The sequence below is a fragment of the Podarcis vaucheri genome (assembly GCF_965113315.1).
Source record: "Podarcis vaucheri genome assembly, chromosome: 11".
Lineage (NCBI taxonomy): Eukaryota > Metazoa > Chordata > Lepidosauria > Squamata > Lacertidae > Podarcis > Podarcis vaucheri.
The window spans coordinates 36,172,532-36,191,075 of NC_138749.1; the positions used below are offsets into that span (position 1 = coordinate 36,172,532).

General features: G+C 42.5%; 1 protein-coding gene across 3 annotated transcripts in view; it reads left to right on the forward strand.

Annotated features, from left to right (window-relative positions):
- The window catches only part of ADGRV1 (adhesion G protein-coupled receptor V1), a 247,800-nt gene extending 235,004 nt beyond the window's left edge, over positions 1 to 12,796 (forward strand). For 2 of the 3 annotated variants that reach the window (XM_082191331.1, XM_082191332.1), the window contains 3 exons: positions 111 to 302; positions 5,269 to 5,446; positions 12,343 to 12,796. In XM_082191331.1, the coding sequence (XP_082047457.1) occupies positions 111 to 302; positions 5,269 to 5,446; positions 12,343 to 12,461 (489 nt within the window). In that variant the 3' untranslated portion in view covers positions 12,462 to 12,796. Of the gene's footprint in view, positions 1 to 110; positions 303 to 5,268; positions 5,447 to 12,342 lie in introns of those variants that run through there. The other variant, XM_082191333.1, reaches the window with a different exon arrangement.
- The last annotated feature ends 5,748 nt before the right edge of the window (positions 12,797 to 18,544 follow it).

Genomic DNA, 18,544 nt, shown 5'->3' on the forward strand with positions numbered 1-18,544 from the left:
TTGAATGCAACATATGAACACCATAAGGTGTTCTTTAACATATTTAAAGCAGTCTCATGTCATACTTGGAAGCTTACTCTACACCCCCCCCCTTACTCCCTTCTTTTCAGGGTCTTTATGTCTTCGTGGTTTATTTTATTCTGCACAACCAGCTCTGTTGCCCTGTGAAAGCAAGTTACACAGTTGAAATGAATGGCCATACAAGTCCAGGTTCTGCGTTCTTCACTCATGGTAGCGGCATGCCTCCAGCAGGAGCAGAGATCAGCAAATCTACTCAGAACCTAATTGCTGCTATGGAAGAGGTACTTGCATTACTTTACCTAAGCATACTAAGAAAAAATACACTGGGTGGAATGGAATCCAATGTAGTGCTATGCAAATCATCCAATCAATGCACAAATTTCTGCTTGCCCAACAAAACGTTCCCACTTGGCCACCCAAATCTGTTCAAGTAGTTCTAACAACCCTCTGGAGCAGATTTGTCGAGGGCATACAGAGCATGTAGCACATGTGGGTGGAGGAGGAAGAAAAGTGGGAATCGTTATTTTTTATTCTATTTATTTATAAAAAATATTTGTACGCCACTGTGTCATAAAGACAGATCAAAGCAGTTTGCAGCAATGGAAACACAGAACCTTACAATAAAAACCATGAGAAAGTTAAAAACAGACATCAAGTAACCATTGCGGAAAGACATATTCTTATTTTCCTGCATAGGCCTTGCAGAACAGAAGAGCTTTAAGCAGGCGTTTAAAAGTTGTCACAGAAGGTGTTTGATGATGCAACTCATTAGCAGAACACCACCCACTAAGTAAATGTATCAAGAAACCCTGAAATGCAAATATGAGCTTGTGTGACCTAGCAGATACAGTTTAGTAGCTCTCAGAAATCTGCGTTCAATTCTGTGCCTCAGATTCATTGCATAGGCTTGAGAGATTTAGAAACTCTCTGTCTCAGTTCCCTACCTGAAGTTGGTGCAAGGGCACACGTGTTGAAAATTGCAAAGCACTTTATTTGCAGTGGGATTCTTTACATGTTCAGAAGCAAGACCTGCTGAGTTTGATGAGGCATACAACCAGGTAAGTGAATATAGGATTGCAGCCTCGTTTAAGCCCTAATTGGACACCTGAGCAACACATGCCAGAGATGTACATGTGAAAAGGATCTAGGAGTCTTGGTTGACCACAAACTTGACATGAGCCAACAGTGTGACGCGGCAGCTAAAAAAGCCAATGCAATCCTGGGCTGCATCAATAGGAGTATAGCATCTAGATCAAGGGAAGTAATAGTGCCACTGTATTCTGCTCTGGTCAGACCTCACCTGGAGTACTGTGTCCAGTTCTGGGCACCACAGTTCAAGAAGGACACTGATAAACTGGAACGTGTCCAGAGGAGGGCAACCAAAATGGTCAAAGGCCTGGAAACGATGCCTTATGAGGAACGGCTAAGGGAGCTGGGCATGTTTAGCCTGGAGAAGAGGAGGTTAAGGGGTGATATGATAGCCATGTTCAAATATATAAAAGGATGTCACATAGAGGAGGGAGAAAGGTTGTTTTCTGCTGCTCCAGAGAAGCGGACACGGAGCAATGGATCCAAACTACAAGAAAGAAGATTCCACCTAAACATTAGGAAGAACTTCCTGACAGTAAGAGCTGTTCGACAGTGGAATTTGCTGCCAAGGAGTGTGGTGGAGTCTCCTACTTTGGAGGTCTTTAAGCAGAGGCTTGACAACCATATGTCAGGAGTGCTCTGATGGTGTTTCCTGCTTGGCAGGGGGTTGGACTCGATGGCCCTTGTGGTCTCTTCCAACTCTATCATTCTATGATTCTATGATTCTATGATTCTATGTGTGTGTGGCAGTGTGTAAGGGTGCATGCGCTGGCCCCACTCCCAATGTCTTCTCCCCACTTACACTTTTCTGAACTTCCCAACTCGAGAAAGAAGTTGTCTGCAGGGGGCTGCTGAGCACATCTGAACAAACACAGAAGCTCTTCCCACCTTTATGTTCAACATGTGGAGCTTTCTCATGGAAACATGGGTTGATGGGAGCAGGGGGTTGCATGTGCAACTGTGCTGCCTATTTATTTATTATCTAAAAGGTCTCCAAGCAACTGACCTTTAAAAACATACTCATAAATACATTATACCATGAGGAGGGGGAAATCTAGTGAAGCATTAACGTTTCATGCAACATGCAAAAATACAAACTCACTCACCCCGCTGGCACAATAGCAGCGATAGAAAGCTTGGGCAGTACACTAATAATACTATACTTTTTTTTGCATATAATAATAAACATTTTTCATTATCAAAGATATCATACATCCACAAATACAGCACACTCAGTTAATTTAGTAGTGGCGAAATTAATATACAGCACTGCACATCAAATACAGATTATAAGATGTACATATAACATGACGGTAACCATGTCCAAAGTGAGCTTTATTTAAAGTTATATGTTTATGGAATGTTTTCATCAAAGAAAGGTTCTCAAGAAAGAAAGAAAGAAAGAAAGAAAGAAAGAAAGAAAGAAAGAAAGAAGAAAAAGTGGACTGGAACAATTTCATTGATTGATTGATTGATTGATTGCCCATCATTCATGCTAATGTCTCATGACAGGTTACAGCATCAAAACACAATGTTAGAAACAATTTAAAGCAACTTACAACCATAAAATAGAATATAAATGAACACAGTACAAAAGGAGACTAATAGTACTACCCTTGACAACAGTAGTACAATAACTGGGCACACAGATTAGTGAAAGTCTGATGAAGCAGCAAGGATTTTTCTACTAGTCAGCTAAAAACTCCCGTGGAGCAGGGCTGTTGGATTTCTCCAGGGGCGATGGGAATTCCGTAATACTGGCGCCACCATTATCTTAGTAGAGGATAAGGTCATGCTGACAGTGGTATCACCTGGAGCAATGACTCTGCTTGATCTTAACTTACAAGACGTGAGAGAAGGAGAAACAGAAGAAGACACTCCCTAAGATAGCCTGAATGCAGGCCGTTTAGAGCTCTGATAGTCTACAGCAGCACTTTGAATTTGCCTTGGAAAAGACACTGGCAAATTGCACAGGTTAAAAAATATATATGATGATATTGCCATGCACATGACTTCTAGCTCCAATTCTGCATTTCAAAGTTGTTATTTCTGGAGAATTTTCAGAGCCAGTGCCACATTACAGTAGCCAATCAAAATGCCACTTTTTCTCAAAGACATTTTTTCTGATATTTCTCAGATTTCTTTTTTCATTCTAGAAAATAAAGCCCTCTTGGGGTGGGGATAATATTATTTTGTATGTAGTGGCTGCTGCTACCCTCTGTAATGCCCCAGAATGACCCTGGGTTTAGGGAATTTCTGAATGCAAAATGACAGCCGGGTTTCTTGCAGCAGCAAAAGAGAATCAGGGAGAGAGACACCTTAGGAAAAAGAGAAAGAAGTCAGCTCCACTACTGATTGAGCGTTCCACCTTCAAGAAACTATTGGAGAATTTCACTTACCCTCACAAGAAATGTGGTGAAAAGGTCCCTCCAATTTATCTGCTCACAGACTGGGTGGAGGATTTTGAAAGGCCATCTACCTGCAGCGAAGTGAAGAAGTTATTGCAGCACCAATGCAGCAACCCTCAATCTTAAGAAGCCAGCAGAATTTAGGCTAGCAGAATTTGCACTGGCATAAGTCACCCTTATTTCAAACTCCTTCCAGGAGCCTCTGGGAGGGGCTACTGAGCTGGCAGATGAGTGTGTGCTCACGTTTTCCGGTTTGGGCCCTAGATCACATAAGCAAGCTATACAGGATTTTGAATAGGTTTATGTCTGTCCTTGTCCTGTTCCTCCATGCTCCTGGAATACCCCCTTTGGGGGACATATTCTGGATTAAGTTAAACTCTGTTAATTTCTACCAGCTGAGCCGGTGGAGCCACAGCTAAGCAGGGGGAGAAAGTAACACAGCCATCAGGCTGGCTGAGCCCTGTCTCATCTGGGAAAGCCCAAGATCCACGAAATCCAAACTCACCTTGGCACATCTTGGGTTTGGACTGCACTGTAATAAGTCCTTAGTCTCTAAAAATGGTCCCAGCTATTGAATTAGCTAAAGGTAAGGTAATGTGTTGCTGACATCATCCGTCAGCTGGGCGCCTAAAAGCAATGTTGGAATTCAGGAGCACTTCTTAATTGAAATTGCCATATAAAATGATGAATGTTCATTCTGCTTGCATCCTGACCTTCCTCAGCATGGAGTTTTATTGTCACAACCAATCTTGAGGGATAGTGGCTTGCTTAAACTGCTCAGCGTCAAACTACAAGTTACACAGCTGGCCTCTTGCCTATTTTTTTTTTAAAAAATCAAAAATTTAAAAGCAGGGATAAATAGGGGCAGAGGGTTAATCCTTTTCCTATGTTGTAAGCCCCATTGGAGGGTGTGTGTGTGTGTGTGTGTGTGTGTGTGCGCGTGCGGACAGGTACAAACCTGCATTTTTTTCTGCAACAGGCAGTTCAATCAAAGATAATGTTTTGGTTGGCTTTGAGTTAGCTTCACATTTCAGCAGAGATTTGAACTTCAGATAGCCAAGTCCAAACCTAACTGCTGTTCAACGCTGCCTGTCTAGTAGTATTAGTAGTAATAGTAGCTTGGACAAAAGTTGGGTTTCTTTTTCACTAAAACATTTATGCATACCTGGGCTTAGTGTGCTCAAGGCAGCTAGTAATAGTTAGCATACACACACACAAAATTGTAAAGGGTGGAATTGAACATTTTGCTGTTCCAGAGGTTTCATATCAGTTTACCAGATGGAACAGTCTCTCCTCCACCTGTGAGCTGTGGATGGGGGTGGGCCTTCTCCTGACCCTCTCAAAACCAACTTGGGGGGGGCATGGTATCAGTGGGGAGGAAAGTAAGAAATCCCCATTGCAGAAGCCCCTGCACAGGACTTCTGCTGATAGGGTTTGTTAGTGGTCCTGTCCAAAGTATTTTAAATGACCATAGTCCATTAAAGGCAGCCAAAAACCACTAAAATATCAGAGAGGAAATAAAAATTGCAATCTATCAAAAATCATTTAGCTAGCTTCATTAAAAAAAAAAACAACTTCAGTAAGGCCACAGCCATTAATGACCTAAAAATCATCCTTAAAAGGAATTTTTTAATTATCCAATATAAGTTCCCTATCCCTGCTCTAGTCATATCACTAAAAGATTGAGGGACGCCTGCAAATTATAATGCAGAGAGTAATCCCCTGCCTCTTTCTCAATGTTTTCCCAAAGATGCCTGCAGACTGGGAGAGGGCATCTCTAAGGCCAGGCAGCCAGGCCAGTGCTGCCTTTAAACAGAGCCCACAGAATGGCAGTGCCTACGCAACTCCGGGAGGGTTCAGCAGCGGCTCCTTAGTGGCTGATGAAGAATCACAAGAGTTCGATGATCTAATATTTGCTTTAAAAACAGGTAAGTGCAATCTCTCTTCTTTTCAGAAGCCCACATGTTATGCTTTGGAATGCAACTGGTTTTTCTAAAGATCAAGTGTGCTCTTTGCTAATGCATTATGTCTGGCAAATCAAATTGTAGTGGGGAAAAATGTTTTAGCACAAATGCTTATTTTCTGTGCTAAAGTTAATATGCAGATTATTTTAAAGACCTTAAAAACAAACTGAATGAAAAAGCATTAAGCTTTTTGTTTTCATTCTACAAGAGTCAGGACACTAAGCTAGTCTGGAATGTTTAATGGATTTTCTCAAGTGCTCAAGGTAAACTTTAGCATGTATGAAAGAACTTGTGTTCTTAAGGCAATGGTTCTTATAGCAGTGCCCCCAAATTTCCTGCACTAATGCCCTCAGGTTCATTGTTGTTTGCATTTGTGTGGAAGAAGTTATACAGGAACCAAAACACCATCAAGGGGAATAAATATTTGAAGCAGAAGATCAATCATGTGGGCCAATTCTGGACAGACAGTTCAAAGCTTACAGGATCCAGGCAGCTCCTACAAAAAGTGAGAGGAGCAGTTACGAAGCATGAGGTCACAGCTGAAGGAGGCCATGAAACAGTCCAAGTCAGTTAAATCTTAGTGGGATCCAAAAGTGATGCACAGGGGGTGGCTACAGGCAGGAAGAGAAAGTTAGAGAGAGAGGATGGACCAGGAGCAGCCAGAATGAGTGAGAGTGACAACAAGGAAGGAGCTGGTGGGGCTGCTTGGATACCCAGGAGGCACATAGACTGCTAAAGAAGACCTCACAATTGCTTGCCATTGATTCAAGTCATGCCAACTCCAAAAGGGCTGTTGTGAATGTGATTGTGGCAATTTCATTTAGCACGGTACTTCCAGTTTGCACATTACCTTCTCCACCTGAATGTAGGCAAGAGCAAATACGTGTATGTATAGGTCAGTCAGTCATATCAGCTAAAAATCATTGTTGGTCCCAAAGTGTTCACATCTGAGGAGGAGGAGTCCTGCTCAACACCTTGTCAAGGGCACCTACAAGGAGGTGCTAGTAGACCCTCAAAAATTAAAAGAAAAGCAGTTTCTATACTGCCTATTGAATAAGCTGGGATTAAGACATGCGTACAAAAGCTTTATTCCTATGTGACTCACGTACAGTGGACCCTCAGGTTACTTTACCTTTGGGTGACGTAACTTTCGGGTTGCGAACATGGCAAACCCGGAAGTGTATACTTCTGGGTTTTGCCGCGCGCACATGCACAGAAGCCCTCTATCGCGCTGCATGCATGCGCAGAAGTGGCACCTCATGTTGTGGACTTTTTGGGATATGTACGGACCCCTGGAACAAATTAAGTTCGTATCCGGAGGGTCAACTGTATAGGACAATGCTGCATTGAACCAGGAGCAGGGCTGCACTTTTAGGCCTGCCTGCAACTTCATCCCACAACTGAATGTGGCTTGTGGTTGTCAGTAAAGAAACTCCAATGTGCAAGCTCCTGCTCATGAGTAGGGACTCCACATGATTGGGATGTCAGAGTCAACTAAAAATACAGCCCAACTCTTGATTCCATGGTACACACAAGTGATATATGAATAAGGCTAGAGAATGCATGTGATGCTAGTAACTTATAAATGATGTTGGGCACAACATGAAAGATGTGGAAAGAGCATGGTGAGATCTAATGCTGAATAGCCAGAGTATATTGAGTATTGGAATTAGCTTATTGATCCATTCAGGCAGCAGTTGCCACTGCAGGCACCTTGTTGGGTCTGCTAATGAAGCACTCTCCCTATTTATATTTATATGTGTGTGTGTTATTGGTTATGTGTGTGTGTGTGTGTGTGTGTGTGTTATTGGTTATTACAAATAACATGAAACAATACAAATAATGGATATTAGTCACCAGGTACAATGCAAAATACAGTCGTGATATGTATAAGACATGATATGTATAAGATATGTATAAGACAAAAAATAATACCAGCCGAAAAGATGTATGAGTTCTATCTAGGTCCCTCCATGTTATAGTTAATAAAAGAAATAAATATAAATCAATTATTATTTCTCCAGTCTTCACTCTACAGCTTTATGTAAGTTTATCAGTCAAAGTCAAGTTCTATGCCCTGTCATACCACTGGTGGACGGTACTTCAGCCTGCGTCTTTCCAATGTAAGCCCAGCTCCATGCATGCTGCCACAAGGAGGTGTTTTGTCAGATTCTTACAAGGGAGATCCTTGTTGCACCTTCTAAATAAGGATTTATTTCAATGTCTCTGTGAAGGAGATCACTAAGGATTATAATAACTGCATTCCAAAATGTCTGTGCTTCTGGAATCTCCCACCAGAGAGGGAACCATGCACCAAGATTTTGACATCTTCTTCAACAAATGGGTGATAAGGAATTATTAATATAATGAGGTCTTACAGATGTCCAGTGCCATTGATGCACAGATTTTAACACGGATTCCTTCATTTTAATGGATATAGGCTTAAAGGGGGATGCACGTCACAAAGCTGTCCATTCTCCATCAGAAATAAAATGGTTATCACACAGAAAAAAGAAAGAAAAAAATAGTCCCCTGAATATCAGCTTCTCACAGTTGTTTGAGCCCTCCCTAAATTGATAATCTAATAAGATTGTGTAGATCTCTGCAACCACCTCTTTCATACTCCTTGAGCTGGTCTCACAAACTTTTTCAAACAAAGTGAGGGACCATGATAAACTCAGTGCATTTTTGATTAGCACTCAAGTTCAAAGCAGGAAGCAAAGTAAGCTTCCGATCCCAGAGTTTCCGTTTTGGTACTGCAAGATGGGCAGAGCTGATAAAGAAACTGGACTAACAAAATTAGCAAGGGAATATGAAGCACAAACCTCATAATTATTGTTGGAAACATGCAGGCCAAGGAATCTACTTTCCCAGTATTAAATCATGAAATAGCCCTGTGAGGACTAATGTGCTTTAATCTGATAACAAATTGGTCGCATTGAACTCTTAGCCTTCTGTAATAGTTTTCTTAGCAGCTGTGCATTGAAATATTTTAGGTTGGTGCTTCGCTGTTTGATGACCTGTTTGTGTTCCAACACAATGTTGTTACTATTATTTTTAAGAACTAGTTTTTAAATATTGGGATTTAAAAAATAAATAAAATAAAGGGACATCCTAAACATGTTAAAGGTTCAGATCCTGCAGATGTAGCAATTGCAGTTTGATATTTAAGCACATCATAAGCATGCTTAGCACTGTGGTATAAAATGAGCCATGCCAGGCTATTCCATTTGGCCTTGGGCTGTGCTTTTTGGTGGTGGCTAGCAGCAGTTAATTCTGGAAATTTCATAGTAGGACACTTCTGAAACACCCTGTGTTTAAAGGAAGTTACTTTTTAATAAACTTCCATCAGGAGTTCAACTATGGTTCTACATAAAGTTCCTATACTTTTCTTTAACAGATTATCTGGCAGCTCTGGGTCCCTCAAACTGTGTAAGCCTTCTTGTCAAAACAGCCTTTTGCTGCAGTAGATGTTCTTTGTCATCTTACTGAAATGCCTTTTCCTTCTTGACTCCAAAAGCAGCTAGCTATAGCATATTAGTCCCACTGTGACCTTTTCTGTAGCCTTATTTTAGATACCAATTCATTTCATTTCTCTGAACTGAGCTCTTCCATTTAAAAAGAAAGTGAAAAGGCAGCATCTGAGAGGCAAAAATGCCATGGAATCTGAGGCCAACAGGCTTCTGGAGCACCCCAAAATATAACTTTACAGAAATGGTGGTTATTTACAAGAAGGCTTGATTTAAGAGTTGCCTTTCTCCAAGATGTCTGAACACTCCACTGTTTTCTACCCCAGAGAGCACAATCCCCTCATCTTATGATCCTGCATATACGTCGGGGTGTTTCCCCAAGTTACAGGGAACCAGGCAGAGGGCCTTCTCAGTAGTGGCGCCCTCCCTGTGGAATGCCCCCCCACCAGATGTCAAAGAGAAAAACAACTACCAGACTTTTAGAAGACATCTGAAGGCAGCCCTGTTTAGGGAAGCTTTTAATGTTTGATATATTATAGCATTTTAATATTTTTTGGGGAAGCCGCCCAGAGTGGCTGGGAAAGCCCAGCGAAATGGGCGGGGTATAAATAATAAATTATTATTATTATTATTACCTCTATAAAACTTTTTCATCTATCTTGTTTCAAGACTCATTGTTTTCCTCTAACTGATTCCAAGTAGTGGCTTAGTCATAGAATCATCGAATTGTAGAGTTGGAAGGGATCCCAAAAGGTCACCTAGTGTAACCCCCTGCAATGCAGGAATCACAGCCAAAGTATCCTTGACAGATGGCCACCCGACCTGTTTAAAAACCTCCACCGAAGAAGAGTCCACCACCTTCTGATGGAGTCCATTCCACTGTTGAACAGTTCTTGCCCTCAGAAAGTTCTTCCTAAGGTTTAGTCAGAATCGCCCTTCTTGTCATTTGAAGGTTGGTTCAAGTTATCCCCTCTGGAGCAGCACAGTTGTATCTGCTTTTGGAAACCAGCCATTCACTCTCTCAGAGCCTCTTCATCACCTCCCATGTCTCCTCTGCTCCTAAAATATTTTTCTTTGAAGAGTCACTTGGTCATTCCTGGAGAAAAAAGGAGGGATGAGTATTGCTGGGCAGCAGAAAGACCTGTTTGGAATGAAATCCCTGCCAGTCTCCCATCTGATTTGCATTTCACAAATTGTTTTCTAAATGAAAACCTGGTAACACTTGGTATCCTGAAAGCATCACATTGGCAGGACTCAGCGAGCCAGATTTATTGCAAGGACTACACCTTTGAAGACAGTGGATTTGCAGCAGGAATGATGCTGCCCAGTCCATCGTACCTCTGTAGCCCTTGGTCATTTGTAACTGGTTTTGCTGGAAAGTAATGCCTGGCATTAATCTCTTTTAGCATTACCATGTTTAATTATGCTTGCACGCACTTCTGAATAAATATGGATTGCAAGTCTTGAAATGCCCAGATAGGGGTTGGGCAATTTTTTAAAAGCTGTATTTGCTTTTCCTGACACCAGAGCACAGAGTGTTCACCTAGGCAGCAGTAATCTGTCTGTGCCACTTGCAGAAGAAACAGTGAAGAGAGGAAGCCGAGTTGTTCCACCTGCTTTTGGTTGTTGTCATTCATGAAGAATTCAAGCACTGTTGAAGCTGCGTCCACCATCATCCTAATGGGTCTTGCCCTCCCTGTAGAGAAACTTCCTAGAGGCATGAACCTAGCAAACCAATCCTCATCTTGATGTAATGCTGGTGGAAGGAATCCTTCAGCTACTGCTGGCCTGGGCCAAGCTTTGTCAAGAAATGTTATTTCCATCTGGGAAATCCCTATTGGCATTGTTCACACACTGAGGTCCTGTTCTTCATTCAGGTGTTTTCCTTGCAGGAACAAAAGTCCATTAGGGCAGAGAGGGTGAGGAGTTTTGGACGAAGCAGTACGAACAACTGGAGGAACTTAAACCCCTTTCACATTGGGAGGGTTGCCTGCACATTATGCGTGACCTGCCCTTTAAAGGCTAGAGGGCTCCAAGAAGATTCAGCAAGCGGGAGGAACAAAGATCCCAGGCTGCACAAGGAAATAAACAGAAGAGTGCTGTTTTTCCACCTCAAAATCAAACCCTTAAACAAAAATAATATTTGCCAAGCTAGGAGAAGCAGTGGAATTTCCCTTGTAGGATTTTCTGGGCTACTAACACCTTGCAACAAGAGAAACTAGTTAGAGGATTTTCTACCACAAACATGTATTATTTTCATCTTTGCTTATCTGTTAAGGAACCCTGGGAAGTCTTGCAAAGGGGTTATGGCCCTAACAAACAGTTTTGAAGTATCTTCACAAAGCTGCAGTCCACAGGGCTCTTAGTGGCAAGCCATGCTAGTTAATCCAGTTATAAACTAGTTTAAATTTATACTTCAATCAAGCACCGTTTTAGGATTCTGTCACTTCACCTCTGTTTTGTGTTTTCAAGGACATGGGTAATTCTGTTTGTGTACATTCACATACACCATCAGCACAAGTCCTAAAAACTTCACAGAGGCAATACCGCAGCTGTACAGAGTTATATATGCAAGGCCAAAGAACTTTCTGTTATCTATAATTGCAGTTTATACAAACAAAAATCCAAGGAGGGATGGGGAAGAAGGAAAGAAAAGACTGCAAGGGTACACAAGAAGCATTTAATTTATTAATGGCCCACGGTGTTTTGAGTTGACGGGACCTTCAGAAACCACTGAATTCATCTCATCAGTGGTCAGCATAAGATTCTTGCCTGCCACAGCAGCAAACCATATATATTTTTTTAGCCAGTGGTGGACTTGGGTATTATGGTGCTCTGTGCAAGGCCAACATTTGGTGCCCCTCCCCCTGTCCTCACACTGTCTTCCCAAAGGCAGGCAAGGATGCACCCGGCTTTGAGAAAGAGGTGCAAGGGCTCTGTCAGGGACCAAGAGCCCTGTCACCTCCTTCCCACAGCTGGGAAAGTGCTAAAGAGGCTTGGGAAGGAGACAGGAGGACTCTGGGACCCCGTCAGAGCCTGATCTACCTTCCCAAAGCCCAGAGCCTTGCTTTGATTGGGCACCCCTTCAGCTCAGCACCCAGAGCATGCACATTGCTTGCACAGCCCTAAATCTGCCCCTGCTTTAGCTGACCCTGGAGGAGCTGGGATGCACATGTCAAAATACACAGGACAGAAATACGCTGGGCTGTAAATTGTTTCTAGCACAGCTTTGAGGTCTCTTCTTTCTTTTGCACAAAAATCCAGACCAAGAGAAGCTATATTTGTAGCAGAATAATAAAAGAACAGAGCCGGTTTGCTCTCTGCTGGATATACTGCCCTTTTTTAATGTCCGAGCCTCCCAAATGTTATCATCCTTTCTCTTCCTTTCAGGTGCAGGCCTCAACATCAGTGACACCGAGTCCTGCCCCGGCAGCCAGGACGGAGGCACGATGGTTAGTTCCCAGATTGTAGAGCTTAGAAGAATACCCATAGCGGACACTCATCTCTAGTTCCTACGTCATTTTTATTATTCCAATCTCCATGTTTTTGTAACTATTTTTTTTTCTTTTGCACTAAACCAACAAACCAACAGACCCAACTGCTACACAGCTGTGTACTAGAATGCTGTGAATTATAAATGGACAATTAACAGACATGATTTTCGTGGTTGTGTGTAAAAGGGAGGGCTGTAAATTTTTACAGGAGCTGAGCTCCTGGCTCGGGTTTGAACCCATTAATTTAGATGCACATATTCCATCAAGTGTAGCCTAATTTTTTTTAAAAAACCTAACCTGTATGTGCATGGGTGTTCTAATAAAAATCGATAGAGTCCATTTGATAGAGACATGTGTGTGTGGCTGATCAGTCTACCAAAGTTATTGCATTTGTAGAGCCGCTGATTATTTTAATGCCATGGATTCTTTTTTTGGGTATGTTCTGCTTTACTTTTTCTGCCCTACAAGAGTATTATTCTCCTCCCAAGGAAGGTAAAACATAATCTTACCCTGAAGAATCTGCCTGCAGATTATTAGAAAACACCTTTCTGTTGCCAGCCCGGCACTCACCAGTAATATCCCCTGCAGTGTCTGCAAAAGGTCTGAGTAATTATCACTGAAAAATCCACAATGCATTTGTATTTTCACTCAATTGGCATTCTGTACACTTAAGGATGCCCACATTTCTTTGGATGCCAGGACTGGACACCCTCCCTTCCATTCCAGAGAACTTCTTCCTGTGAGTAGTTACTATAGTGGCAGATGCAGGTGCCTTTTTCCATTGATGGCTGGACATGCCTGCACCATTGTATGTTCCTGGCTCTTTTTCTGATCCTTTTTAGATGTGGCAGCCACTTTGTGTTACACCACATCCTCTACAGCCACCATTCTGTTATTCTATGCCCTCACAGCCACTATTTTCTGATTGGTACCCACAGCACTTTCTGCAAATTCCACATTGTCCACTGGCCCCAAAAAGTTGGCAACCCCCTGATGTATGGGCTGTTTTCTTTTACTTGTTTTCTTTTAATTATTGTTTAACATCAGAGTTTTCAGGTATGAGTCAGTTCAGCTTTGAATAGCTTGCAACTGAGAAGAATACAGAGCCCATTTCAAGCAATTCTAGAGATAAAACACACACCTAGGGGGTGGGCAACATACCTGACCCCCTCAACCAATCTATATTCATTATGGCTGAGAGCCTCTTTCAAGTATTCTTTTCAGATTCTCTAACGAACATAAATAGATCAGGGTTGGAGCTTGCCACACCATCACCCAACATGCATTCATTATTTCCAAAAGCAAATGTCTGAAGAAAATGACTATAAAGAGCATTTATCAGCTATAACTTAGCACACTGATCAGGTATGGAAGTGTACAGTAATACCTTGGTTGTCAAACGGCTTGGCTCCCATACAAATTGGCTCCCGAACGCCGCAAACCCGGAAGTACGTGTTTCGGTTTGTGAATGTTTTTTAGAAGCCAAACATCAGACACGGCTTCCGACTGAGTGCAGGAAGCCTTGGTTTCTGAATGGTTCCAGGAATGGACTCCTGGAATGGATTAAGTTTGACAACCGAGGGACCACTGTAATGCGATTCTCCTCCACCACTTGGGAGCAAATGATACAGATAATTTGTTTAGCAAGTTTATTAGATGTACACTGCAGTTTGGTTACCATCTGGACATCTCTATTAATCTTGTCTCTCTCTAAATGCCTTGAGAAAGGCGCGAGGAGAGCCATGAGTTGAGTACTGATGTGGCTTAGATGGTTACGTAAAGAATCTTCTTAGTGGGTCAGAGAAAGAAGAAAGAAGAAGAACTTTCAAAGTTCTTGGTATTGCAGGACGAAGATGAACCAAGATAACGAAGGAGCAGTCAAGGTCACTAAGTGCTGGGTTAGTGCTTTGTTTACAATCTCCAAGCGCTCAGTATCTAAATAATATGTGACATTGCAAGTTATTTGTCCTGTAAACACTTTCTGACAGTACACCTACTCTCTGCTTCTGGCTCATTGTAGCCTTTATTACGTACATTGATCTGTGTAGTGAGGACAGGTGCACTGTTGGATGAATGTCATGCTTGTGTGTTTTGGACCATTCCAACTCCACAGTGCTATGAATACGAGTTGCTGATATACAATTGTTATGAAAACAACGTTTCAGAATTCTGCAGTGTCACCGTAACAAGAAAATTTGTCAAAAGTTGAAAGTTTCAACATAACTACCACAACCACTTGCTGTGGTTATAGCTCCTGCTAATTTGTAATTATTCTCTCTAAAGATTATATACTTTCCATGGTAAACACAAAATTTGATACATGAACAATATTTAAATAAGAAACTATAGAATTTCTCTAATAATCAATATTAAGTCATTCCACAAATATGCAAAGCAGAAAAGCTACCACAAAGCTTTTCTTTGTAAAAAATGGAATATTATCATAGTGACCTGGTGTTTTTAAGAAGTAAACACACATTGAAGACACTCTCCAAAAGCTGTCTGGAAGCATTTATCATTATCTCTTTTGCCATTTAGGACAGGACAGTCCACACATTTGGCATTCTGTTGGAAACAATTCTGGCTGAAGCTGCAAATTGCAGGCTGGAATGGTAATAATAAATGCTCAATATATATTGCTTTTATCTAGCACTTTGAGGAATAATATGATTATTTGCATTGTGATTAAGGAGGAGAGACTGCTTAACCAAGATCCCATGTTTGGATCACACACTAAGCCAAACTTTGGCTGCTGTGCTGAACCAAAAGGACCCAGGAGGAGCAAAATGGGGTGGGCTCCTCTCCAGGAGTCAGCATGACCTCAATAAACCATTGTTTGGCTTATGATGATGTGCAAATCAACCTAGTAAGTTCCATTGAGCTCCGGGTAGCTTACTTTTGAGAAATTGTGCTTTTATGACCTTTTATTTGACGCTAATCCTGTCCCTGAAAGCTTCAAGTTGACAACAGTTAGAAACAGCTACTTACATTCCCTCCAACATCCCACTGATCAAATTTGGGACACTCGTTTTTTGGTTCCAAGTTCTTACAGAAGCCAAGTGACTCACGGAAGACAAAAAAAACAAGTGTATTTTGGTCTGGCACTCTGCCGTAAGCCGTAAGAATCAAAATAGGACATTTTGGGATCCAATCAGAAGCCAGGGTGGCTTCTGTAATTCTGGGGTGTCCTGCTCAAATCAGGATGGTTGAGGGGTATGTACTTAAAATATTTAAGTATCATTCACACATGCCAGGAGCAACAACAAAAGTCAGACACTGGAGAACTCCTTCACTCACCCTCAGACACAAACAAGAAGGTCTATTCTTCTAGAATAGTCCGGCACAGCTTGTGATCTGCTGAGCTGAATGCAGCCCTTCAGCCCCTCCGCCCACCAGCAAAACAACTTTCTGTATCTCCTGCCTGTGCAAGGTTGGTATGTGAACACCTGAGAGCCCAAATGCCCGGTGGGGCTGTGTTTAGCTTGGTGTGCAATAAGCTGTGTTGGCCTGCTCCCAGAAAAAAAAAGTCAAGCTCCCACTTTTAAAAACTTTTGGAGGGAAGACGAGAAAAGATTCAAAGCTGGGAAACTTCAACATAAATGCTCCACATGGCAGTGATGTTTGGACATCACTACAAAGCAACCTATTGAAACGCAGCAGCCTCAGAGCAATGAAACACAGATCTACTCAATAGGGAAAGCCAGCATGTTCTTCAGCTTTGCCCAGAATGCTACAGGAAGTGAATGCAAATGCAACATAGCTGGGGTATTCATGTTCTCCATGCCTTTTGTGATGAGGCAGATGGAAATGAAGGACTTGCTTATTATCACCCTTTGACTTGAGACTTTTCAGAATTCCCACCTGATATGGCTGCATAAAGATGTTGCAAACACTTCCATGGCTGCTTTAAGCACTGCTGCTGGAAGGAAAGAAAAGGAGGGGGTGCAATCCCAGGTGCTTGGAGGAGGGTTTTATTTCGGGCCTGAGAATTGTTTTTATAAAAAGAAAAAAAGGGTTCCAGTACTCACCATGAAGTTGTTACAGCAAGTAACCTTTAACATTTAGAGGGGGAAAGGTGCCGGTACAATGAACCCTTGAGTACTGCCCCCCCCCCCGCCACCTCCGAAAAACACTGGTCCTGATGCATTTCATAACAATCCTTTCTGGGGGCATGTTATGAACAGCAATTCTCATTGCACACACACTAGAGCTACCACTATAGCGATGCCTGTTGTGCCAAACGAGAATATTCCATTTAATTAATTTCATTCATTAATATAGCCACTCTGTATTCAGATTATACCAGAGTAATGAAACAGAATTGTATAGAAATAAGATACATAGATCATAAACGGTATTTAAAAACCACCAAGAATTAAAATTAAAATGTGTGATGGAGGACAAGGATGCTCTCTGAAGTGGGGGGGGGGGCAACCGCAACAGGGACTTTGTGCTACAGTCAATTTGGTACTGCAAGTCCCTGGCCCACCATGAGAACTGGCAGTGATCAGCATTGCGGGGGTCAACAGCTTGTGACTTGCAGGGATGACACTTTGAAATTTCTCATTTGTATGGAAAAGCTCTCAATGGCCCAGGCCAAAGGGCTTAGTTGCTCTATGAAACCAGATTGGGCTGCTTCATATTGGTCAATGCTCCTATTGCTCATCTGTCCACTAAAAGACCTTTGCACAAGCACTTGTTCCAGTGGGAAGATTTCAACATGGTTCTATTAGCTGAGGCTTGCCCAACTGTTCGGCAGACGTAGCACCCTCTCAGATGTTGGCGTGTCATGAAGTGCATGCTACAGTTTGTACTCAGAGACCTTTTAAAAAATATATATATGCCAAAAACAAAAAAGGCCTGCAGCTTGCTTCATTCTCACTTCTCCGAATGCTGACTGCTTCTGTCTCTGTCATGTTATACAACTGGGCTGGTTACTGGGTCCCTGAAGCTCTGTCCTTGGAGCAAGTCTGAATGCTGCTGTTAGCAGCCAGCCCTGGCAAGTTTTCCTCCAGTTAAGCTGACGTTGCTTGCTGTCTACTTTTAATTTCTCTTGCCTTCCCAAACGAGTACACTCACCAAGGAGAAGTTGGTTTCCTGTTAGCATGAAATGTTGTCAGCTGCCGAAAGGCGCAAGGGACAAGGGAGGATTGCATCGGAGCCCTGTAGCCAGATCACAACACTGAAGAGGAGCAGTATTTTGGGGGGTTCCTTCCAGTGCTGATTTAAAAATAAATCACTTCTCCCCAGAATCCCAAGAGGATTTTTTTATTTAAAAAAATCTTGTGATTACCTAATAAACACAGTAGTCACGTTTCAACCATATGCAAAGGGGATAAATTAGATGACATTATTCAGGCCAGTCCCATTGAGAGCAACGGCAATACTAGCTAGCATTTACACCAAGGGTGGGGAACATCAGGCCTGGGGGCGGGGGCAAAGGAAGTCCTCTCTCTTTCCCTCAGGACTCTTAACCATGCCACACATCCTGGCCCCTTTCCACACCCTTGACCAGCCCAAGCTCTGTGCTTTTCTCAGGTGCTTTCAGCTGACTGAAATGTGTCCTTGCAAGCAGTAATGCCTCTTGCGTACCTGGATGGAGTTTGGAGAAGTGGGTGGGTGGGTTTAAAAATTCCTGGGCATGCCTGCCTCTGCCCTGTGGCCTCCAGGAGGTTGCGCAAGAGAGTATATGGTCCTCAGAAAGGTCCCCGATCCCTCTGGTTTACAACATAGTAATAACATGTTGATTACATGTCAGCATCTGCAATATTCCGTCAAGTGGCAATGAGAATTCCCTGGCTTATGTGCACTTTTGTAATAAAATTATCCTCACTACTTGACAGGAACGCGCCCCCCCCCCCCATTTATATCCTACCTTTTTACTGTGGAGCTCAAGTTAGAATACACAATTCTCCCCCTTTTCATTTTCTCCTCACAACAACCCTATGAGAGAGAGAAGCTGGCCCATTGTCACCCAGTGGATTTCAGGGGGATTTGAACTCTGCTCCCCCAGGTCCTAGTCTAGCACTCTTAACTACAACACCACACTGGCTCTCTGACCCCCCTGGGCTGTTGAGGTTGTTGGCATGAGTTTGGCT